Source organism: Myxocyprinus asiaticus, chromosome 41, assembly GCF_019703515.2.
Source record: "Myxocyprinus asiaticus isolate MX2 ecotype Aquarium Trade chromosome 41, UBuf_Myxa_2, whole genome shotgun sequence".
Classification (NCBI taxonomy): Eukaryota; Metazoa; Chordata; class Actinopteri; order Cypriniformes; family Catostomidae; genus Myxocyprinus; species Myxocyprinus asiaticus.
Genome location: NC_059384.1, coordinates 27,360,870 through 27,387,424, shown reverse-complemented (window position 1 = coordinate 27,387,424; position 26,555 = coordinate 27,360,870). Strand labels below are relative to the sequence as shown.

Genomic DNA, 26,555 nt, shown 5'->3' with positions numbered 1-26,555 from the left:
GGCAAACTTCTTCCACTGCTCCAAGGTACAGTTCCGACGCTCGCGTGCCCATTGTAGGCGCTTACGACTGTGGACAGGGTCACTCTGACTGATCTTTGGCTACGCAGCTACATACGCAGAAGGGTGCCATGCACTATATGTTGTGACACATTGCTCCCGTAACCATCATTACAATTTTCTGTGACTTGTGCCACATTAGACCTTCTGTAAGTTCGGACCAGATGAGGTAGCTTTCATTGCCCACATGCATCGTTGAGCCTTGGGCACCCAACACCCTGTCGCCGGTTTGTGGTTTTTCCCTCCTCGGACCATTGTCGGTAGGTACTCACCACTGCTGACAGGGAGCACCCCAAAAGCCTTGCCATTTCAGAGATGCTCTGACCCAGTCATCTCGCCATAAAAATTTGGCCCTTGTCAAAGTCCCTCAGGTTTTTACTCCTGCCCATTTCTCCTGCATTCAACATGTTGACTACGAGAACTGATTGTTCGCTTACCATCAAACTACCCAGACCTTGACATGTGGCCATGTTAGGAGATGATTAACATTATTTGCTTCACCTGTGTGTGGTCATAAAGTTTTGGCTTATTAGTGTATGTTTTAAATGTATTTGAATTGCACATGTCACTTGCAACAGCGAGGATCCAATTTTTTATGTCACATTTTGATATAAACATTGGATTACGCTGTTATTCCTCTTAAAGTTACTGGCAGACTTGCTAAAGCTAAATTTCTAAATCTAATTCGCATTTGGTTCTTGGCATATGTTAATTTTGGACCCTTCCATGCAGTGATCCATGCATCCTTATAGATGCCTGGAAAACATGTTACTGGAAGAGAGTTCAAACACAGTCTTATTGATTTCTGTTTAATTTTGGGGTGATTGAAGGAGAGAGACTGCGCTGTCCCACAAGAGTGGGTGGAGATGAAGTTTGGCTTCCCTGCTCCAGCTCAGGCAAGATTTGATTAAAGACCCCATCATGAAGACACATTTTCGCAAATTCTCAATCTCCCTCTTCACTTTGTTTCTCATCAGCTATGCTCACACAGCAACAGAATATGGTTTTCAGTCCTGTTTGAAGTGCTAAATATGGTTCTGTTCAAACACAGTTTGTTACCATTTGAGTCACAATCAGGTTCTATAACCACAGTACAGAAAAATTGAAACTTCTGTTGTTCCCAAACCATATGACTTTCTTTCTTCCTTGGAACACAAGAATAGATGTTAGGTAGAAAGAAAGCCACATTTTCTTAAAAAAAAAAAAAGATGCAACGAAAATGAGACGTCTAAGGAGCCGGTCACACCAAATGTGTATTTACATCGACCTGCGCTGTATTTTTATTGTTTTTCTACTTTATGTAAACATGCACCTTTCAGATGCCTTAGACCGTTGCTCAGTATCTCACTTTTTTCATAATCTCGCAAATGAGAACCATGTTTTTAAGAAGCCATGTCAAGTTAAAATAACTTTGTAAAATGTGTCTCGAGACTTTGCAATCTCTTCCATTTATTGTGCTGCATCTAGCTTTTTCAACACAAAAATGTGTTCCGTCTGAATGGCCCCTCACATCTCCTCTTACCTGTTAATAAATACGTTTTCAGGTCCCAAACACTGACTGTGTGACTAGCCATTGACTCCCTATCTAAAATTTGGAATGATAGGGGTGGGAAAAGAGAGATAAGAGATAAAGTGTTGGATGCTTCATTAATCTTATTGTCACATTAACATTCAGGAGGATTCAGCTTTTCACACCATTCAGGCATTAAAGGATCTCAATAATCCATACAAGTATGTTCATAAAAATCAGATTACAAAAGCATTGCTGCACCGCTGACACTTATTGCAAATAAAGTTGAGAGAGAGAGGAGAGAGGCGGGTTATTGTTGCAGTTTTGTGGGTTCGAGAGAGAGAGAGAATTTGGCAGTTCAATATGGTGAGATGATGGTGATGTTATGGTAAGGTTGTCTTGTGAGCCAATCACGGCAGTGGACCATTAACACATCATATGTTAAGTTCTAAATCAAAATACTGATGACCGAGAGCCGTTGAAGTTGTGCCTCAGTGACAGGTTACAGTACAGTAAAGCAACACGGCCAATTATAGCGAACCCGACTTAAGCTTTATGATGTTTAATAACAGGACACAGTTAACATCGAGTTATTACAGTTTATGACTGCATGAGAGAGAATGTTCTTTTACAAGCTCTTCAATGAGCCCAGCCAGACAAACTGCTTGATGATGGCTTTTTAATAGTAAGGTAGTCAAGGCAATATTTGCTGTGTAGCATGGCCGTTAAGGCCTAATTGCTTTAATAAAGTGGTTATTACTATGTAATAAAGCTATTAAATATTAAGTGTGTAATTTGTTCTATGTTAAAATATTTCCTACCCTGGCTTAATATTCAAAGACAGCTATAAGCAAGCCATTTGCAGCGTGATGTGAGTTATGGGATGAGGCTATTGGTTTTTGTGTGTGTGTGTGTGTGTGTGTGGGCAGGTTTAAGTGGTTTACGAAGACTTTTTTTAGGTTAAAAACTGGTAATTACAAGGGTATTATGCTATAAATGTGGTTTATGAGGACATTTCTAGTGTCCCCATAATTCAAATCATTTAAAAAACATACTAAACAATGTTTTATTGAAAATGTAAAAATACAGAAAGTTTTTTGTGAGGGTTAGGTTTAGGGGTAGGGTTAGGGTTAGGGGATAGAATCTATAGTTTGTACAGTATAAAAATCATTATGTCTATGGAGAGTCCTCATAATGATAGCTGCACCAACGTGTGTGTGTGTGTGTGTGTGTGTGTTTGTGTGTGTGTGTGTGTGTGTGTTTGACCATCGACAAACGAGGGGAGTGTTAGGGAAACTTGTTTGAAAACTATTATTATATTGCAATTACGCCTGATGATGCCAGTAGTACCCGAAATGACACACTTTAGCTATACAACCTTAAGAACACACATTTTATTAAGCTAACTGGTTTCATTCTTTCACTAGAAAATATAGTCCCTGACAGGTAAACTATGGTTAATATGCACAGTAGCTTGGTGAACAAGTGTTTTGCAGCATAGGGTGATTCTCACGAAACACGAAAGATAATGTCAATGTCCTATTTTACTCCAAAATTAAAAGAAACATACAAAATTATAAGTTGTATACTCTGTTGGTACGGCCTTTCAGTTTTGCTGAGTTTAATAATAAGAATATGTACAACAGCATTAAAAAAAAAAAAATGTATTGGTATTCAGAAAATAAAATAATAAAATAAATGCACTCTTTTTTTTTTTTTTTTTTTTGATTTGGGGTTAAATAAAACCAGGACGTTTTCTTTGAATACCCTCAGAACAGGTTTCCAGGACAAGTCCACATCTCACTCTGAAAATAACGAGTGATGCTGACAGCTAATGTGCTAAGGATAGTCTTATTTGTTTATTTTCATTTATATGTATGCATACGATTAGCCTTCCAGGTGTCAAGGGAATCGCAGATATTTTCTGAAAATATGAGCGTCAATCGTGAACTGGCCAATGCCGTGACATATTGATAGGTGTGTCAGCTTTAACCTTTGCTCACAGCTGATGTCCAGTCCTGAGGGAACTGCAGAAAAATTAGCTTTGATTCCCCCGGTCAGCCCTTGCCCTTTAGAGAAAAAGAGAATGAGGAGCGCGATGAGGAGGCAGCACCATAGGAAAATTCAGTGTACTCTAAAGGAGCTGTTGTGGCCGAATCAATGAAGTGCTGTCCTTGGAGTGTTCTGGAGTGTGGCTGAGGTGCTGCTGTTAGTTTAGTGCAATTATAGGTCATGTGGGATAGTCCGTTTCATGTACTCATGAGATTGCTCAGTCCTGAGTTGATCTTTAAACAATTATTATTGCTTGCTACTGTTCTGACAGGTGGATCACCGACTTTTATGTCAAACATTGGACCCTTTCTGGTCAGTGAACTTAGCTTGGTGTATCACTAAAGAACTAATTGGTAAATTATGTGTGTAAAGCTTGATCACACCTAAGTAAAGAAGATGTGACCAAATGAAGTGATTGTGAAACCCACATGTGCTATTTATACTATGGACAAGCCTTCGACAAGCCGATTCCGAGTGCGATTGTTCCCGGTGCCAGCGTTGGTCTGGTTTCACACTCAATTGATTCTATCGAACCCTGGTCCATTTGCGTTCATCTTACGTCATCACAAACACGCATGGAGAACCAAACATGTCTCATCATACTTTTAGTTTTTTTGTTATTTTGGTGCCATTATGCACAGCAGACTGAACGACAACTGCATATATGTGTGCTTCATGGCGTAACTCATCAGATGTCCAGGGGAAGGCAGCTTGCTGCTGCTCGCAAACTGCGTTTTTTGAGGAGACAGCTGATTGCAAGGAATTAATTTGCATCTTTGTTTACACTGCACGCTTACTCATGCTCGTGTCCAAGGTGAAGTTATTGCCACTGTCATCTCCTATTATACCCTATATTTATAACCTATAATAGTATTTATATATAGTATTGAATAGATAGATAGATAGATAGTATTTATAGTGTTGATTGTACTTGTATGTCATTGTGGTGTCATTACTTTTTTGGGACTTTCAGGAATGAAAAATGCATGCGCAGGTTACTTTACTTCCTGAAGGAGTGCACACCTGAGTCCGAGTTGCATTCACGCGAATCGCGCTACAGTTCCATTGCAACCGAACTCAGACCACCTCCTACAGGTAGTCTCGGGTTCGGTACCGCAGTGCGCTCCCCGGTCTGCATGACAGCTTTCACATTACCAATTTTTACATGTGAACCGTGCTCTGTTTCGAACTAAATTACCAGTGTGAAAGCACCCTAAATTGCTTAAAGTTGCCAAATCTGTTGGTTCTTACTTTACTGCTGTATTCAACTAGAAGCACTTTTCCTCCATTGGGCCGCATTTTTCTGAATGCTGTGAGGAACGCTTCAATTAGCATTTCCACTTTAGCATGATTTGGTATGGTATGATGTTTCCAGCCCGAATTTTTCAACATGTTTAGCTAACTCTGTTAAGACAGGGGACCCTGTTGGTGGAACACCTTCAGTGATGTGATGACTCACGACTGGTCACTTGCTCAATCAATCCATTTAAATCCAGAAAATTAACCATGTCAATGAGCCCGGATTTGTACGGAATGGCAATGTTTCACAACAAGGTCCTTACAGCCCAATGTTAGAAAAGCAGCTTATATCAGGAGGTAAATCACTTTCTGCACTCCCACTGGTAGTCTATACATCATGTTTCTGCTCATTTGCATGAAGTTGTGCTTTGTTCAACTTTGTCGCATTGCCACCGGTAGCTATAAATTCGCTAGCTTATAGAAAATTAAAGACTTAACTTCTCTTGGTCACTGCAAATCGCTGTCAGTTTGAACACCCCTCTAGTCTTCCATAATGAGACTTTCCAACACAAAGCCTAGTCCACATTACTAAGCTACCACAGTTGCTTACTCTGATCAAGAACCACCCATATGGACAGGAAGAGGCCATCTCACCAACAGGAGAAGTGACCAACCACAGTTCACTTTTTGTTTGCTTTTTACATTTTGAGGTGTTAGATGTGGAAACTAATATAGCCCTGAGAGCAAAGTGGAATATGGAGGATATTTGGTTTACTTGCTATTAGAGTCTCAAAAAAAAAAAAAAAAAAAAAAAAACCTTCTTAAAATATCTTTAAAAGATTCAATACCATGATCTTTGCAAATCCAACAAGAAATTCTTCTTTAGAAGCAAACTGGGAAATTGTAAACATGAGTTTCCTGCGGACTGATAAAAACCTTTGCACACTGACTCCTTGAAATTGCGTGAAGCTAGCCAAACAGATTGAAGCTTGCGAAAGCTCCATTTTTGTGTGCAAAATGTAACAAATTGTTAGTGACGGGTCTGTTGGCACTCCGTGACCAACACCTTTCCAGCTTGACACTTGCATCTCAAATAGTTTTCCTAAATGCAAACCAGTCATCTGTTTTCTGGGAGAAAGAACAGATATGAGAGATGAAATGATGGTGAAAGAACAATGTCAGAAGAGCATAGATGAATAGTCAAGGCAGTAGATACGGAGGAGCAAACGGGGCGAAGAATGAGAGAAATGATAAAAGTGGGAGGAACTGGGTAAAGCGGGAGGGAGCGGGACTCAGCAGGAGATAGATGGAGCAGAAGATGGAGAGAGAGGGGGAACGAATGAGAGATATGATAGGCATCTCAGGGAGCCATCAAAAACTTGGCTGATAAGCCACTGTTGAGAAAAGAGTAGAGAAAAGAACTGAAAACAGCCGCAAGGGAGCAAACGTGTTTTGACAGACATCCTGCTCTTGATAAAATCTTACCTTGCCATTTCGGCGAGACACACATACGTGAATCAACATGCATACACTCCAAGGCCTGACAAACACTCTGCTGCTGAATTATTAATGTCAGAAAATGCAATTATCCGACACACTAATATGGCCAGAGGTGGCGTGAGAGAATTAAAACAACACAACACAAAGACAATTACAATTTGTAAACAAAAAGCACGCTGCTCACTGCTGCCAGCTGTCTGACCAGCACTGGCCGTAATTTATCGGTGCTTTTGATCTCCCAACGTGCACGTTTGCGACCGCTGCTAAACCATAGTGACAAGCAGAGATTGTATATCACCTCCTTTTCCCCTGGAAAATAAATAACTCATTGTAAAGTCTTAATGAGCCACAGCAGACAGAAAGAAACAAAAATAAATGGGAAGTACCTCCAAAGCTTTGCCTGAAGACGAAACTGGCTTGATGTCATTGGCAACTTTCAATTTTTTTAACCTGTTGAGTCAGAGAACAAGGTGTTGATGCTCATTGACCCCACCCATGGGTTTGACTTTGCTTAAATGAGTTCACATTTACTATATAGTCTGCTTTTCAAAATTGTTCATAATGTTGACAAATCTGTAAAAAAATCTGTATAGTTTGTCAACATTATTAACCTTTTTTTGAATAGACTATATAGTAAATGTGAACTAATTTAAGCAAAGTGACATCAGTTCGGGGGGGGGGGGCATGCACATCAACAGGGATGAACAAGAGAACTAAAAAACTTGAAAGTGGTCTTGAAAACACAATAATTGTCAGCAATGGCATTTTTGTCAATGTGAGCAGCCCTCAACACTCGGTTTGGAGAGGATTAGGGGGCATTCACACAGGACATATTCTTTATGTAAAAGAGCTAGATGGAGTGGAACTGGGAACACTTTACAACAGGGGTCGGCAACCTATGGCACGCTTGCCAGCATTGGCATGCGGAGGGGTAATCACTGGCACGCCAGCAACGGCGAGAGGGGGGAGTATTTTATTTATATAAATTCCACATCTGCATTCCAATCTACATCTTGATGTAATCCCTCCTCATGATCATGCAGCGTGTTTTTATGAGCTGAATGGGAGGCTAAACAAATAGCTAAAATGTGACGAGACTGCAGTATACGCATAAATACTGTAAAAGTATTGTTTATTGTTAGTTCATGTGAATTATTGTTAACTAATTCAACCTTATTGTAAAGTGTTACCGTGACCCGTTTTCATTTGAAAACTCTTATTTCAGTTTCATAATGTCATCGTTTTCCAGAGTATACGGTAATGGAGAGCGTTTTCGAAACGCCCTGTTTTCAGTGTGGATGAGAGGTGTAAATGTAGCAAAATCAATGCATTTAAAATAAATAAATAAATGGATTGCTACGTTCACACTTATCTGATTTTATTTGAAAACTCCTTTTCAGTTTCCTAACCTCATTGTTTTCTAATGAATTTAGTGATGGAATGTTCCATTTTTGGTGGTGGAAAACACCTTTGCAGTGTGGACAAGAGGTGTAAACATATTGAAATCAATGAGTTTTTAAAGATAATGGCACATCCACACTAATCTGTTTTCGTTTGAGAACTCGGGGGGGAATTCACTAAACAATTGTGCCACTTTTGTGCATGGTATTTCAGTGCAAAAACCCGCTTCGTATTCACTAACCACCTGTAATATAGTTTAAGTAGGTCCAATAAGCACTGAAATATCTCTGTGTCTTGAGTACTTAAATTAAGTCAATGTAAGCGTAAGCGTAGTTCTAGCAGGAAGATCTCGGGATTCATCTATCAGGCATCTCATCCAATCACAATACAGCCTCTGCTTTAAAAAGCCTGCCAGCTGTCTCTTATCCCAACCCATCTCCACCAGTTAAGGTCCTGTCCTGGGCAGGGGTATGCTCTGCTCCACTGAAGTCATCGCCTCCGGCAAAATCTGACAATTCAAGCAGCATCTGAGCACTGAACCGTAGGACGGGGCTTACGCCAAATGAAATAAGTATCTTTCCTTTTGTTATAATACCAATAATCTCCAATATTTCTGATAGAACTGTAATTTCTTTCTGCACAAACACGCCAACTTTCTATGTAAATTAGGCTCACTATAGATTGTGCTTCATTCACAAAAAAATATGAAAGTAGGCAGTAAAATTAATTTGATTTAAAAAAGATATTTGTGTACATTTTGTATCAAAATTATCAGCTGTAATTTATCAAAACATGATCAAATAATGGAGAAAAGCATTATAATCTGGCATATATCCAGATGCGCGGTGTACTCCAGCTTTCGGCATGTCAAAGAGATGATTCAGGTTCCTGAATAACAGTAGTGGGGTACTGCTCTACAGTCTTGGCAGAGTGCATTTGCACTGTTGCCTGATCTGAATAGTTCCTTTAGTAAATCTGGCACCAAACCAGCGCAGACACCACGTTCAAATAACAGGTGTTTTTAATGAGCACAATTCATTCTTAGTGAATTCCCCTCCTCAGTTTTAAGTTTTCTAATGTCATTGTTTTCCAAAGTATGTGGTAATTGAGAGCATTCTGAGCAGTCACATCTTATTTGAGTTCAGTTGTTTGGAAAACTCAATCTCAAGCTTTTTTTGATCTCTTGAAACTATTTCATATCTTTAATGTTCTGACTTGGGTTCACAGAAAATAGCCCTATGAATGACAATGATCTTTTTGTATTCATGTTCCAATAATATGCCCATCTGTATTCAATTGCAGCTCACGCCAAGTTGGAGTTGAACTATTACCTTGTTCAGACATACTGTACAATAACTGAACTCATCAAAGCTTTTGGCATTTCAGTGATTCAGTCCAAAATCTAGTACCAACTAGATGACAGGGTGTATAGGAATGTCATTTCAGCTCAGCTCAGAACAGTAATTAAACACTACATTAAATTCCTCTTCATGACCAGTTCAGACTTTTCACTGATCCATTAGAGGCTGAATCTGCCAAGCTAAGAGAATCTTAATTGCACAATTAATTTTAACGCTGATGTCTTCTGACAGTTGGATCTATAGTGTCTATTGAGGCCAGATCCAGACAAATGTGTGACAGATTCTATGTTAATAACCGCTGATGAGTTGGCTTGATGTTCTGCAAAATGACGCCCATTTCTCCAGTCATCTCAAAATCTGTTGGGCTATTTCGTACTTGTTTCTGAAAAATGCTACACTTATTATTGCTCATTTCCTGTTAGTGTTTACATTTCTTGTGTCTATTTTTAAAGCTCAGATGGCTTGGAATGATTTTGTGAATGTTAAATTGTAGGAACCGAGGGAAACAATCAAACTTTTTATTTTCCATGCCATTGCTTTGGACCTTTTAAAGTCCAGGCTTTTCCAAATCTTTTACAATTTTTCACAGGAGATATTATCTATAGTTTCTCAGAATCACTTTGTTCATGGTGCATTTACCTTACACTTGCACATACACTTGTCTTTTCCATTGCCAACAGAAAGGTCAGATCTCTACATTTATTGGCCCAGGCATCCATATTTGTTTTGAATCTGTTAACTTGTGAGAAACATAAGTTGAACTCAAAGGGGGAGAAATCAAATCAGCGTAGTACCTGAACACCGGAGGTTAGTTGTTAACTTGGAGATTGCTGGAAGCTTTGATAAGATTTGTTGAGGGAGGACTTTTGTTAGCACGGTCAAGTAGGAAGTAGTTTTTTGTCCTGCTCAAGAAGTGCCTTTGATTGCCCAAGAGCTGTATGGCAATCATACACAGACAGCCTTAAAGGAATATTCCACGATCAACAGAAGTTTAGCTCAAATGACAGCATTTGTGGCATAATGTTAATTACCACCATAAAAAAACCAAAAAAATAAATAAAAATATATACTGTATATATGTGTATATATATATATATATATATATATATATATATATATATATATATATACTGTATATACTGTATATATAAATTTTTTTTTTATTATTATTTTTTTTTATTTTATTTTTTACTTGTCCCTCCTTTTCTTTAAAAAAAAAAAAATCTGGGTTACAGTGAGGCACTTACAATGGAAGTGAATGGGGCCAATCCGTAAATGTTAAAATAAAATTTTATTCAAAAGTATAGCCACAAGACATAAACAATATGCATGTTAACATGATTTTAGTCTGATTAAATCACCCACTAACCTTTTCTGTGTAAAGTTATAGCCAATTTTACAACTTTGTTGCCATGATGATATAATGTCAACAAACCCTAAAACCCTAAGTGCTTTTTGAAAATTATAAGCTTCACATTTCTGCCTTTATACCCGCCGAAAATTGGCCCCATTCACTTCCATTGTAAGTGCTCAATGTAACCTCTATTTTTTTCATTTTTTATAGAAAAGTAGGGACAAGTCAATTTTAATGTATTTTTTTATAATCAGCATTATGCCACAAATATGCTGTCGATCGAGCTTAACTTGTATTGAACCTGAAATATTCCTTTTAAACATAGACAGAACAGGTGTTTTTGGAATGGCATACTGTTTTCCAAAAAGAAGTGTAATGCATTATGTATAATGTGCACAAAATGCAAATAATCAGTATGAATGGAACATCTGGATGATGTATTACATTCAGCATTCTGTGTTCAGCTTCCATTTCCCCATTTCCAGCGTGATGGATGAACCTGAAGTGATATAAGCCATAATTTGTAGCATGTGCTTTTTGAATTTTTAATTGATTAGAACACCAAAAATTAAATACTTTTTATTTTAGAAAAAAAAAAAAAAAAAATCTATTTATTTATTTGGTTTTCTATTTATTTATGTTTATTTTTTATATGTATTCATTTATTTATTTGGACTGTCAAAATGTATATATTTTTACACAAATTGGATTAACAATGACCTACTGCATTTGCGAAAATCTATAATATGTGACCAGAGCAACTGCATGGAATACTGGATCCCACAACAAAATTTTATATTTCACAATTAAGTTTTTGGCATCTTCTTTGAGACCTATTTTCTTAGAAAGACAAGGGTAAAGATATTGCAATGTACATGCAATGTAATGAGTTCATGTGACAACAATGTAGCATTCTACTGTTTTAAATGTTTGTAAAAACATTGGTAACCTTTAAGTCAATAATATATTTTTACTTGATCTAACTTGTAAAAAATGACTTTTGTTTCTTTAAACTAATTTATCAAGCACATTTATTCAAAATAAACAACATTTTAATTGAATAAAACCAGTTAATTTAAATGTTACTACATAAGGCACACTTTTTAGACAAAGCATTCACACATACAGTGCACAATTTTGTATGCAGTAGACACTATTGCTCAGGATACATTAAATTAGTATTATTTTCTGAACATAGCCCAATTGTTGATACAAATCAACAGTGTTAACTGTCAATTTGCTATTTTTAGTTCTGCTATATCAAACCAGGAAGCTTCATAAACCTTGATCAAGGTTTTTACAGCTTGTGTCATATCTACACCTTCAGTTCTTTTGATGTAGATCTATTAGTCTTCTTTGTAGAAGGATATGTTGATTGCAGACAGCTGTCTTCCTGTTCTGATTACTGATGAGTTGACCCTAGAAGCATACATTATGGGTTTTGTCGAAAAATGTTCTAAGCTTTGCATGCCTACAGTATGCATGCCATATGATGTCAACATCTGTTGTGTAGCAACCCATTTAACTGTTTCCATAGCAATGGCCAGTGGAGGGAGAGAGTTTAGGCAAGAGTGTATCCCAGTTGATTAATATAATTAGCCCCTTTCTTATTTAATGTGGTTTTGTCCCAAATTATAGCCTGTTTGTCTCATCTGTCATAACTTTGACCGCAACCCGTCCATACTCAACCTTCCCCAACCAAACCTTTTAGACCAAACTTTCAACAATTAAGTCAATGTCTGATGGCTACATCCATGACAAACATCCTCTTATTCAGGGCAGAGTGTTCTGTATCTAATACTGGCTCTAATGTACTGTAATTATCTGTCTGTTAGACTAATACCTTCAAGCCTTCCACTTACAGTCACAATGACGCACTACGCCGCAACTTCTGCTTACAAGGTGTAAAAACGAGACCTGCAGTGCTGTCATTGTCCTTTCTGGCAGCTGTTATGCAGAGTGTTTCATTTGAGATGTCGTGACAGTAAAATGGGCTCTGCACCATGGGAACGGAGTCGTTTCAGAGCCAAGATAGCTATCAGGATCTATTTGTAAATTTGCAGTCTTGCTTTTTTTTTTTTTTTTTTTTTACAGCCAATGAATTATCACGTTCAATGGGACCTTGGCTCTGTCTCAGTTGCCTGGAAAATGTGGCACTGTAAGCTCCTAATTCAATGTCTTTTCTTATTCAATGAGAACTACTATTGAAGTCTTTGAAAGTTCAGAACTGGGTCTATATAGTGTCTGAACTTATTAACAGGTGTTACAGTAGTTAAATTGTAGTTCTCATAGCTCAACTAGTAGAAAATGGCATTGGCAACGTTATCGAAGTGCTAACGTTATCAGAAAGAGTCAGTTACTGGTGAGAAAAAGTAACGGAAAAGTAACTAATGTATTACTTTCCATAAAACCTGACAATGCACTGCATTTAGTTACATTTTAGGAGTAAAATAATAATGTAAATGTTACTTTTAAAAGTAACTTTCCCCAACATTGATTATTAAGGGGATAATTAACCCAAACATTTCAATTCTGATAAATCAGTCACCCGCCCATTCACCCAAACCTGTATTACTTTTGTTTACATAGGTCACTATTTACTTTCATTGCTCTATTTTTTATTTTATAATTTTTTTCATACAATGAAAGTGAATGGTGACTGAGGCTAACACCTTCTTTTGTGTTCCACGGAAGAAAGAAAGTGTTATGGTTTTGGAACAAAATGAGTTAGAGTATATGATGACAAAATTCCCAATTTTGGGAGAACTATCTCTTTAAATGCAATTGTAAATGAAGTCTGAAAATAGATTCAGAGCTGATTCATATATCTCGAGGTGTACGCATAAACACTGTGCTTGACACAGCTGGTCAAAAAACTCCGAAACTGCAAATGTGACATCCATCAACCACTCATCCCAGGCTCTTTATCATCTAGTGCCCATATTTTTTTAGGATACTCAAGCATCAAGTGATTCACTCTGTCATTTAAAGCACTAAGCTTGGCATCCCCGCTGTGAAAATTACCTCAACTCTTCTCCATTAGCCAGACTGGCATGCTTAAGTTCAATAGCTTGCTCAAACCCTTTTTACTCCCCTTAAATTGTCCCATTTTGGTTGTTTCTTTTACCCTTTAATAACTCTCTCCTACTCCACATTTCCCCCATTTCCTTCACTGTTTGTAGATGAGCAGTCATACTCTTCTCGAGCATTTTTATGGGCTGCATTCGAAATGTGCCAGTTTTCACACAGTGCCATGCTCCAAATTGGAAGAGCCAAGCACTGCCATAATTAAACCTAATGTAGCAAAGTGCGGTGGAAGACAATAGCGTTCTGTTAGCCTTTTTTGTTTGCTGTTCACGAAGCAGTTTAGAGCTGCCACCTGTTTTTGTTTAGTACTTTTTTTCTCAGCTGTGATGTACTGCTGTACATCACTTCTAAACAAGCTAGTTTAGAGCACTTTTTGGACAAGCAAGGCTTCCTAAGAGCATGTGGCGTAGTCAAGCACAGTTAGGTCTGAACTACAATGCTGTCCTTTTAACATACACTATATTGCCAAAAGTATTCGCTCATCTGCCTTTAGACGCATATGAACTTAAGTGACATCCCATTCTTAATCCATAGGGTTTAATATGACGTCGGCCCACCCTTTGCAGCTATAACAGCTTCAACTCTTCTGGGAAGGCTTTCCACAAGGTTTAGGAATGTGTTTATGGGAATTTTTGACCATTCTTCCAGAAGCGCATTTGTGAGATCATACACTGATGTTGGACGAGAAGGCCTGGCTCGCAGTCTTTGCTCTAATTCATCTCAAAGGTGCTCTATCGGGTTGAGGTCAGGACTCTGTGCAGGCCAGTCAAGTTCTTCCACACCAAACTCGCTCATCCATGTCTTTATGGACCTTGCTTTGTGCACTGGTGCGCAGTCATGTTGGAACAGGAAGGGGCCATCCCCAAACTGTTCCCACAAAGTTGGGAGCATGGAATTGTCCAAAATCTCTTGGTATGCTGAAGCATTCAGAGTTCCTTTCACTGGAACTAAGGGGCCAAGCTCAGCTCCTGAAAAACAACCCCACACCATAATCCCCCCTCCACCAAACTTCACAGTTGGCACAATGCAGTCAGACAAGTACCGTTCTCCTGGCAACCGCCAAACCCAGACTCATCCATCAGATTGCCAGATGGAGAAGCGTGATTCGTCACTCCAGAGAACGCGTCTCCACTGCTCTAGAGTCCAGTGGCGGCGTGCTTTACACCACTGCATCCGACGCTTTGCATTGCACTTGGTGATTGTGCATTTACATGCACAACAAAATGCTGATAACTGTTAAAATCAGCTTGTTATTAAAAACTAACAAAACAAGAAAACCACTTTTATATAAGTGGTCTTCAAAGTGTAAACATAGATGTGCACATTGAATAAGCTGACAATCTGTATACATGCAGAGTGAAATGGGGGTAACGGCAAAAATGTAGGTGTGCCGATCAGCTTTAAGATCGTATATGCACTCATGAAGTCAGAAGTCAGTTTCTTCTTTTGACTTTGTATTTATTTATTTATTTTTATTTTTTTATTTTTTTTGTTTACTTGTAGAAATGTGTAGAAATGAGGTGTTTGACTTGACTTTTCAAACTATGCGTGTCACCTCTGCTTTAGGTGCTGAGCTGTGATATTTCTCTCTCACATCACTTCCCCTTTAAGCTTTAAGTGTCTCATCTAATCTCTCTTTCTCTCTCTCTTTTCCTCAGCCCTTCAGGTCTAATTGTACCTGAAAGGCTGGAATGTGCCTTAGTTAGAGGTGTTTAATATGCAGTCTTTATGAGAAGGTGGCGGGCAAAGAAATTTGTGTTACAATACTTTTCATGCACAGGGGTTCTTTGCAATTACATCCTTGAATGATTTCTTTTAGCTTCTTAAATTCATTTCCAATTACCTTTATGTCAAGTCAAGTCAAGCTTTATTAGTTGCCCCATTCGGGCAATGAATGGGGCAAGTCAAGCTTTGTTCGTTGCCCCATTTGTGTGAGAAAGTTTCAACAATGCTAATTGTTTCAAGCCTTTGCAGTGGTTTAAAGCCAGCGTTGCAATTTTCAGATCAGCCTTTAATTCTTTATTTCTTCCCGGCATCCTTCCTTCCTTATTTCCTCCATCTATTCTTCCTTCCTTCCTTTCTGTCCTTCCTTCCTTCCTTTATGTCCTGCCCTGTCCTTCCTTCCTTCATTCCTTCCTTTATGTCCTGCCCTGCCCTGCCCTTCCTTCCTTCCTTTATGTCCTGCCATGTGGCATTTGGCCTGTCTGCTCTTCTCCCTCTGTATACTGTGTTCAATTACTTGTGATCACAATGGAAAGGGTTGAGCTGGATGCCGTTTAATAAAGTGAGGCACTTTCATCTGACAGTGTGTGAATGAAATTTACAGTGTTGTAAATGCTTTTGAAAATGAACCAGCTGTTCATTACACAATTTCAGACCTTCAAATAAACTGTTACATTGGCTTTGCAGTGTTTCAGGGCAAGATTCTTGAGAGAGGTAAGATTACTCAGATGGTAGTGTCAGATGCATATCTTGAGTGTGCTGGGATTAAGACCCCACTTAGCTGAAGGAATCAGTTGTTGGCCACCTGTATCACCAGTCACTGGCCACCTGTAATACTTGCTTACATGTTTTCTCTTTCAAAATGAGTTCAAGAGTGGTTTCTTTGCAGTCAGATGTATGATTTTCACCTTGTGAGAAACAAGCAGAAAATATCACATAGACTTACATTATAGAAGGACCCAAGCCACATCTATGAAAATTCGCTGTATGTCTGATTATTTGATTGATTGATTGATTGACACAATCAATAAAGTGATACATTCTATATTCTAACGCAGTCGTAAAACCTAACTCAGGCCCCCACATAAGTCATAAATCTTACTGATAAAAACCGCGCCAAAATCAAACATAGTGAGTCCCAGACAGACTACAAATCCCATGAAGCCTTACTCACTAAAGGATCGAACTCTCAACTCCTATTGGATGAGGCACACAACAGAACGTCCCTCAACCATGACATCATCAGGAGTAGAAATACCTCTGAAATGCTTCCGGGATTTGCTTCCAGCAACTTTGCTCGCCGTGTGTAGACGCAGCTCATCGCTGCTCTCAGGTGCAGCCTTGTGGCACAAGGAAGTAATGTCCGACTTGAAACTGTGGCCATACAATCTCCATCTCACTGGATGAGTTGAGATTACTCTGTATTCCACCGGACACTCTAACGGATCCGAAGGAGACCGCCGTGCAATCCACATCTTCATCCGTTTGCCTGCAGAAGTGAAGAGAAAAGATTTCTCTTCCCTCTTCAGTCAAGTCAACATCGCTGATTTCTCCACCAGCCCGCCGAGAATCAGTAGCCAAACTGACCGCCGACAGAGTGACGGCCTCCCGTCATCACCCAAGCCTTGAGGAACCGAGTCTGAGTTAAAGACACATTCTGCATCCTCATGCGATTCAAGTAAGAGGTTTACGTCTGAGCAGAGATAGAATATTATAGTGTGTTACTCTTGTGTTTCAAGGTTATTGCTTGTACAGTTTACAGACCGCCATGTCCTCTCATTATTAATACTCAGGGTATTAATTATCACGAATTTGATTTGCTGTATTGTAGTCCAACCACATTGGGCTGTTGTGTATTTCCGCATCACGGGTGAGACCGGCAAACTGAGTTTATCCATTAAAGAATCAAAGACCGCAGGACGGTTTACGAGCCGTCCACCGCGTTTCTGAGTGATAAACTAACAGCTGCTTTCTCTCCCACGATCGCGAAATCGGCTTTGGGGCCGTCACTTAATTCTCTCTTTCTTGATTCTCATCAATGTTCTGTTGATTTTAATAATTAATAATTATCTTTGATAATTCTTAATTATTGCTAATAACCAAACCCGCTCCTAAAACGTAGCGCACTACATTTACTGGAGCCCCATATGAGGTTTTAATGAGTTAGATTCAATTAATTAATTTACATATTAATTAATAACTAAATAAATAAATATTAATTATTTCTGATAGTAACACTGATCTAAACAACCAGTAAAGCCCTACAAATAAATAAAAATATGCGTGTTATTAATGAGGGTCAGTTTCTTTAGCAAATTCTCTGGAAACTTCTCCAAATGCTAGAAATATTTGGGAACTCATATTTCTCGGTTGCCATGGAGCTGCTGGAAAAAAAAAAACTGCACATCTGTCAAACCCGGGAGCTCTGCTAAAAATCGCAAAGATGCTCTTCATTCAAAAACATCCATGTTTGTATTCATAATGGATATCATTGCCAGCTCTCGACCCTCTCTGGCCGTAAGAGAGCGAGCGAATGAGAGCCACTTCATGGTGTCAGTCTAAAAAAGGATGTTGTTGTTTTTGTGCACTTGTTGTCGGTGTGACAGGAAGTAAATGGCCAGTTGAGCATCACATAGGCCCTGATTTACTAAAGGTTTGCATGTATAAAAACATATGCAAACTTGATAGCACGCTAAAAAAAAGGTCCAAGCTGATCTACTAACGTAGTCTTTTAAAGATTGCGTCTTTCAGATGTCCAAAATAGTACGTCTTGGCAATTTTTGTGTGTTTCTCAGACATGAATGTGTATTTTAGAGGCATGCCTCCAAATGCGCATAATACAGGGCGGTCTAGATGCAAATGAATCAAATTTCACCCACAAAGTGATTTATTAAACCTGAAGGTAATTTCAGAATCGTAAACTATGAGAGCAGATTAATACGAATGAAAGGCAGGTATTACATTTATTTGCACTGTGCATCATGCTGTCATTTTGAAAAAAAGGAGACTTTGAGAACAGATAATATATAGAACACCCTTTATTGACACACATTAATGTGAAATTAAATGAATACTCATTATATATTATTTTAAAACTCAATATCATAACTGATAACAGCATAAGCTTACTAACAATTTATGCCCAAATTACATCATTATTTAATGTTTTTAACATTGTTTTGAACTTCCAAATTATTGCTAAATATTTTAAGTGGTGGTTCTTTCCAGTAGGCAGTCCGATATGCATCTGTATGACAAACAGGTTTTGTCTTGATCCCGTGAAACGAACGGGGAGTGCAAGTTCTGTACCGCGCAGCTTTCCTTGTCTCTCTGGTGTGCAGCTAACTTTGCCATGGTCAAGATAATAGCGGTTTGAAATTCAGATTTCATTTAAGTATACATCAGTGGAACGATGGCTTAACGTGTACATAATGTTGTTTTTTCATGTCAATTATGAACATTTCAAGTGAAGAATGTTATTCTCATCAACTAATCTTACACTTGTTAAATAGCAGGGATTTTAGGATGATATCATACAATCCTATAAATAAACATATAAATGCCATATTGAATAGAAATAAAATAGTATTTAGTGAGAGCTGTACTGTAATTGCATTTGGTGCAAGTACCACATGCAAAAGCCTTCTTTTAGAGGGTGTGTCCAACATATTTGCATGTGTAGTTATTTGCGTGATTTTTCTTAGTAAATCACCCGCAAAATGCCCACGATGTGCACACACAATTTCATAGATTTCACAAGCAAACTAGCACCAGTTATTTAGTAAATCAGGGCAATAGTGTGTTAGTGGCCATCTTTGAAAGCATTGCATGTGTTCTTTCCAGCGTCTTCACCTGGTTGTTGATTCTTAACCCGAGAGCTGCTATTGTCTGCTGAGAGCCACCTGAGTTGCCATGGCAACTGCTCTGGCATGGGATGATGGTGTGTGTGAGGTGTAATATGAAAGGAATGGAAGATAGGGGCCTCACCTGAACGCTTGGCTGAATCTCTATAACACGTCTCCTGCCTCCTTGCTCTCTGCACCTGGGCTGAAGCCAATCACTTGGCATTATTTAGCCACTGTGTGTGTGTGTGTGTGTGTGTGTGTGTGTGTGCGTGAGTGCCATTCTTACAAAACATTAATTTTATATATAATGCTTGGAAGTGATATACAAAATAGTTTTCCCCCAATGGATTGTCCATTTAATCACTTCCCAGCTGAAAAAAAAAAAAAAAAAAATATATATATATATATATATATATATATATATATATATATATATATATATATATATATATATATATTAGCTTATGACTGCCGAGGTGGTCCCAGGTGATCTACCAACTCTAACAAAGATGGTCTACAGCAGGGGTGTCAAACTCAGTTCCTGGAGGGCCGCAGCCCTGCAGAGTTTAGTTCCAGCCCTGCTCCAAAATGCCTCCTTGTAATCTTCAAGCACTTCTGAAGACCTTGATTAGCTACTTCAGGTGTGTTTAATTAGGGTTGGAGCTAAATTCTGCTGGACTGTGGCCCTCCAGGAACCGAGTTTGACACCCCTGGTCTACAGGTAGAAACCAGGTCATCCAGCAATTCTACATTAATTTACCAGCTATTGTACATTATTTTTTAACCACTCCATCATATATTTGATACCTTTTAATACCTTTATGTACTTTGTTGTATCTTAACTTTTCAATACTGTCTTGGTGTTCCTCTTTTGTTTCTGTAGAAAGCAGAACAAGATGAACTAATTTTGACCCCGGATGGAACACGAGAGTTTTTGACCTTTGAAATTCCTCTCAATGACTCAGGCTCAGCAGGGTTAGGGGTCAGCGTCAAGGGCAACAGATCTAAAGAGAGCCATGCTGACTTGGGTATTTTCGTCAAGTCTATAATCACTGGAGGAGCTGCTTGCAAGGTAACCAGCTGCCATCTGATTGGCTACAAGACCCATCACTAACACATTTTTTCATATTCAGATCCAAGATGGTTTTTGTAACTCAAATATACTCATGGTCTATGTATATGTGATCACAGGATGGGCGGTTGAGGGTAAATGACAAGCTGATAGCAGTAAATGGGGAATCTTTACTGGAAAAGACAAACCAGGAAGCAATGGAGACTCTTCGCAAGTCCATGTCCATAGAGGGCAACAAGAGAGGCATGATCCAGCTCATCGTGGCTCGGCGGGTCCCAGGGAGGGGAGAGGTTAGTTGTCTAACATCCATAGCATGTAACACTTCTATTCCTTCTGATAAAACAGTAGTACAAATGTTATACTGTGCCAAAGAAAGAAAAACTAAGAAAAGTAGCATAAAGGCAGAACATCTAAATACTGCCTAAATTATACTTTATGAAAGAGTGGTTTCTTTTCTTTTTAAGCATCCTTTTGTGGGTTAAAACTACATAAAAGTTTCAAAAGCACACATACAACGCAGTTTTTACCCTTGCTGTGATTAGTTAGTTCAAACCTGAGTTTGATTCCACCCCCACATGTCTCTTTTATACATTGTATTATCTGGCCTTAAACCACTGTATGTTTTAAGTTATTAACATGAGAGCCACTGTGAGTAGTTGCATCACTGTAGCTTTATAATGACCAAACATGGAAACCGTTGTTTGCTTCACTTTTATACTCATGTTTTTGCCCCTCTCGTTTTACTTCTATAACTTAACGGAATTGATAATCTAAAATTAATTTTTTTTTTTTTTTTTTTAGTACTTTATGTAGGGTCACAAAATTAGATGTTTTAATGACTATCCTTGTCCATCTTTTTAATACATTAGTTGCGTTTCCACTATCGGGCAAAATTAGCTAGTGCGTGCCAGGGCCAGTTGTGCTCCCACTGTCTCTTCCGGGGCTTTATTCTGCCTCCTCTGGGCTTTCTCTGGGCCAACCGCCAAGCGCATTGACCCACTAAAAACCCTTGGGCCAAAGAAGGCCAACTGGGGATTGTGGTGGACAACTGGACCAGATGACATTCTAGGAGCCAGTTGGCAGAGTGTGGCCTAACTTTCAAGGCAAAGAAGAGTGGCTCAGTTTTGATTGGATCATGGCAGGACCAACACAAACAAATGTCAAGCACAGTCATCAGATAAGCTGCTCAGACAACTACCAGACACCCCTCACAAGGAAGTAACAACCTACACATGAAATGAGAATTCTTATTGGTTCATGACTGATATTCCAGCACCAAAATCTGAAATATCCATCCTAGCTAAGATAGTCATAAAAATTCCAGAGGCAGTGTTTACGTCCCATGTGGTAGAAAAGGCTTAAACAAAGAAGCCGCAAAAACAAATCTTTACACACAAACTTTACTCCTAAAATGGACTTCAACTGCAAAACATCTACTCCATGTTTGTTCACTGAACTGTTTATGTAAATTGAGGTTGTTTGATTAACACAATAGTTCACACGATCTGAACTATTAAGGTATATATGAATGCATGCATAATATTTAATCTTTCAATATCATGTTTGGTCACTATATCTTCAGAAAAATGCCAAGAGGTTTTTTGAAGCGGTTTGAAAAAGGAACAATGAATAGATGAGACTTTAAAGACATTGTTCTAACTATGTACTTTAAAATATGCAAATGTTCCACACAGCGAAGGGAGGGTGAGCCACACTGTGTGGGCCCCCTCCAATATCAGCAGCCAATCATAACCCTGAAACAAGAAGTGCCAAACTGAAATCTCCTCCTCATAAGGAAGGTATAAAGCATCCTTACAATAGCCACACTTTTGTTCTGGTCTCAATCTACGAGAGAGGGTCAATAACAGAATAATAATGAAAATTCTGAATCTCTGGCCTGAGTGGTAGGAGATGTGACAGAATGCAAACCATACAACATGCTAAGTCCATGAGAGAGAGAGGATAACAGATCATCCAAAACTCTTAGTGTCCATCCGAGAGACAGAAGAAGATCGACCAAGTACCAAGTCTCACTACAAGAGATTATTGCAATTGCCTATACCATGGAGATAACTACAGCGACAAGGTTTAGCTCTGACCTCTCTTCAAGTTTTGTGCATCTGCGTGTTCCAGATGATGAATCTTGTACCGACATAAGGGCTGTATATCTGCATGTTCCAGATTGCAAGAACCCTCTCAATGCTTCCAGGAGATCAGCATTCCTCAGTTTCTTCATGTCCAAGGCTGTTAAAACGGAATCCAGCTCCTTCCCCACTGTAACGTGGCCCTGAGTCTCAGTGGAAGTTGCTATCACTGAACTCATCAGTCGACCAAGGAAAACATAAATATCATTACTAAACCTCTTTCCAGAGACCTTGGCATTAGTGTATACTATCCATTAATGATTTTCTAATGTTCTTTAAATTGCATAACCTGTGTATCAGATGTCTTGCAAATAATTTTTTTGTTACTTGTTTATATAGAAATAAGGTTTTCACCTTATTAATTAACAGAGAAATGACAATTTATCTTTTTCCATAAAATAATAGTCATACTTTGCCATTGCTACATCCAGTTCAACCACTTGCATCTTTCCATCCTATGCACTTTTATTTACCTATTCATTTATATTATTATTTTAGCAGATTAGTACCATTTTGTAGTTTTGTTAGTTATTCTGGTCACACTTTATATAAGGTGGCCTTAACTACTATGCACTAACATTAAATACATACAAGACTATGTATTTACTGTTTAACTACATGTTGTTCTGCAAAATGCCCACATTTGCTGCTACTGAGGTTGAGGTATGGGTAGGTTTAGGAGTAAGGGTAGGGTTAGGGTTAGGATTAGGGGTAAGGGTTGGGTTAGGGTTAGGGGTAAAGTTAGCAAAATGTTATTAAATGCAAGTACTTTAAATGTAATTACAATGCAACAACATGTATGTACATAATAAGTACATTGTGTCAAATGGTTAAGTACATAGTAGTTAAGGCCACCCAATATAATGTGGGTCTGTTATTCTTATCTTTTTGAAAATAAAACTGATTGTATTAAAACTGTGCGTTTCTTGTTTTGATGATATATAAGAGCTCTAAAGGGTTAGGCCGAGTCTCATGAATCCTTCAGATTAATCATATAACCAACTCCCTCCAATTTACATATTTTTAATTTATTGAATGGTCCATTTGAAACATTATTTTACTATTAATTTGAAACTCCTTAGCTGGTGCTGGCACAGTACAAACTGTGTTCATTTCAAGGGCTAGCTAGTCTGCAAAGTCTGATACCTCAGCTTGAGTATGATGACATAATCCCCGGCTGACCAGTTGATATCCCTGGCTATCACTGGCCCGATAGTGGAAAAGCAGCTAATGACAGTTGATTTTGACTCAGTTTAAACTTAAAAAAGGATTTAAAATTATTATGAAAGTTGTATCAAAATGTCAGATGGACTTGGGTCTGCACCAAAAGCTACTATAGTGTGAAAACGCCAAAAAAAGTGCTGCAGTTTGGTTTTGCTCCCTGTCTTTCTTACATTATATGGTACAGAGCTCCGAATTCAGTTTTTCTCCCTGCATAAAGATGAAAAGAGCCCCAGTGTGTGTGACTGACAGACAGAATTCAGTACTGTGCTGAGACAGGGAAGTTTGACTGCAGAAAAGTGAATTAAAGTGAGTAGTTCTTATCAGACAGCCACAGGAGACGAAGAGAGAGAAAGAGCGAGTGAGTGACATGAGGGGTGTGATGGGCGGATTACGATCGAAAGCAATTTGACTGCTGAAATGCTCATGCTGATTTATACTGATAAGAGATGGCTCTATGAAACATAAAATATCAGTTTCAAATGGCATCTCTTCCGTCCCCATCTCTTTCCCCGAACGCAATCGTTTGGATGTCTGTTTATGTTTCTTTTTTTCTTTTTCTTTTTTCTTTTTTTTTGTCCTCGGTGAGTCATAACATCTGAAAGTGTAATCTAACACTTATCTTTCTAAAGAATATATGGCAGGCGCTTTGAAGCCGCTGCGTTAGGAAGATGAGATGAAATGGGGAATGATGACTGCTTATGGAAATGAGCTGATGGCAGTCTGTGACCGCACACTCTCACGTTTAAAGTGGATTGGATTTGTGTGTGTTTCCCGGAGGAAAATGTTATTGCTCAGAGTTTGCTCAATCAAAGCTCAGGAGACTTGATGCAGTTCTCGGTTATGTTTCTTTAAGGTACTTTGTCGCAGATTTTTCTTCTAAAATGTCTTAGGAGAAAGAAAAGTAGATACAATGAGACAATTGTTGACGTACAGTAAAAGTATAGAGCTATACAATGTGGATAGTATAACTCAGGTAATGTCGTCTTGGAAGAATTTGATGAGAAATGTTTGAGTTAATGTTAAAATCTCTGACTTTTACAACCCCAATTCTGAAAAAGTTGGGACAGTATAAAAAATGTCAATAAAAACAAAAATTAGTAATTTGTAAATAATATTCACCCTTTGCTATATTGAAAGCACTACAACTACACATTATATGATGTTTTACCTTGTGAATTTTTTTTTGTTTTTTAATGTACAGTAATTGCAAATCAGATGATTGCAACACGCTCCAAAAAAGTTGGGACAGTCAAGTGTTTACCACTGTGAAACATCATTTCTTCTAATAACACTTATTAAGCATTTAGGCACTGAAGACGCAATTTTGTTACATTTAGAAAGTGGAATTTTCCCCCAATCATCCATCATGTAGGTCTTTAGCTGCACAATTGTATGGGGTCTTCATTGCCATATGGTGTGCTTCATAATGCACCACACATTCTCAATTGGAGACAGGTCAGGACTGCAGGCAGGCCAATCTAGCACCCACATTCTCTGCTTACACAGCCATGCACTTGTTATCCAGGCAGTATGTGGTTTGGTGTTGTCCTGCTGGAAAATACTGGGATGTCCCTGGAAAAGACATACTGGATGGCAATATAATTTTTACATATCTGTCTGAATTAATGGTGCCTTCACAGATGTGTGAGTTACCCATGCCATGGGCACTGACACACCTCTGGCCCATACAGACACTGGCTTTTGGACCTGACGCTAATAACAGCTTGGATGGCCCTTTTCCTCTTTGGCCTGGAGAACACGACAGCTGTGTTTTTCAAAAACTATTTGAAATGTGGACTCGTTGGACCAAGAAACACGGTTCCACTGTTCTACTTTCCATCTAAGATGAGACAGAGCCCAGAGAAGTCAGCAGCGCTTCTGGACAGTGTTGATGTAGGGCCTCTGCTTTGAATAGTAAAGTCTTAACTTGCATCTGTGGATGCAGCGGCGAATGGTGTTGACTAACAAAGGCTTACTAAAGTAATCCCAAACCCATGTTCATGATATCCATTACAGATGAATGCCATTCTTTAAGACAATGACGTCTGAGGGATCAGAGATCACACACATTCAGAAGTGGTTTTTGTCTTGCCCTTTATGCACCGAGATTTGACCAGGTTCCTTGAATTTTTTAACTATATTGTGCACTGTATTGCCCAAAATCCTTCCATTTTTCTTTGGGGAACATTGTTCTCAAAGTGCTGGATTATTTTCTGAAGCATCTGTTGGCAAATTGATAAGTCTTGAATGATCCTTGCTCTTGAAGGACTAGGCTGTTTTGCCTCACCTGTTTAACATCTCCTGTTTCACATAACCTTGTTATTTCAACTCGTCAAATTGTTATTAGTCTTAAATTGCCCCTGTCTTAACTTTTTTGGAGTGTGTTTCAATCATCTGATTTTAAATTACTGTACATTTACAAAAAAACAAAACAATGGAATTCAAAAGGAAAAACATCATATAATGTGTAGTTGTTGTGCTTTCAATATAGCAAAGGGTGAATATAATTTCAAATAAAAATGTTTAATATAAAAATGAAAGTTTTTATTTATGTGTTATTTATTTCTTAAATGACAAAACTCTTTTGTGAATATGCTGTATATCTTTACCTACATGTTGTCATATTAAACATTTATTCAGTGAGTCAGATGTTAAATCAGTAGCTACTCTGATGGATTCAGTGAGTAATTCGTTAGAATTATTTAAACCGATAACTTTTGCATTTGTGAGCCGTTTTAACCAATTCATTAAAAGTACCAGCTCATAAGAGTCATTTGTTTATGAATCATACATTTGTTTTTGCATGCAGTCAGTGAATACAACACAATAGAAAGATGTGTTGTCTACATATTGTCTTTATGTTGTTTTGCAGGCCCAGTCTTTCTCTCTTATCACATTCAATTCAGACTACAAACTCACAGCTAGGGTAAAATATAATTTCTTTTGCTGTGCCGCTTTAGATAGTGGCATAGGAAACAGTGATGAGT

The 26,555-nt window shown here is 38.4% G+C and overlaps 1 protein-coding gene across 3 annotated transcripts in view; it reads left to right on the top strand.

Annotated features, from left to right (window-relative positions):
* The window catches only part of LOC127431962 (partitioning defective 3 homolog), a 687,732-nt gene that overhangs the window by 348,121 nt on the left and 313,056 nt on the right, over window positions 1–26,555 (top strand). For all 3 annotated transcript variants that reach the window (XM_051682650.1, XM_051682649.1, XM_051682648.1), the window contains 2 exons: window positions 20,012–20,200; window positions 20,320–20,490. In XM_051682650.1, the coding sequence (XP_051538610.1) occupies window positions 20,012–20,200; window positions 20,320–20,490 (360 nt within the window). The remainder of the gene's footprint in view (window positions 1–20,011; window positions 20,201–20,319; window positions 20,491–26,555) is intronic.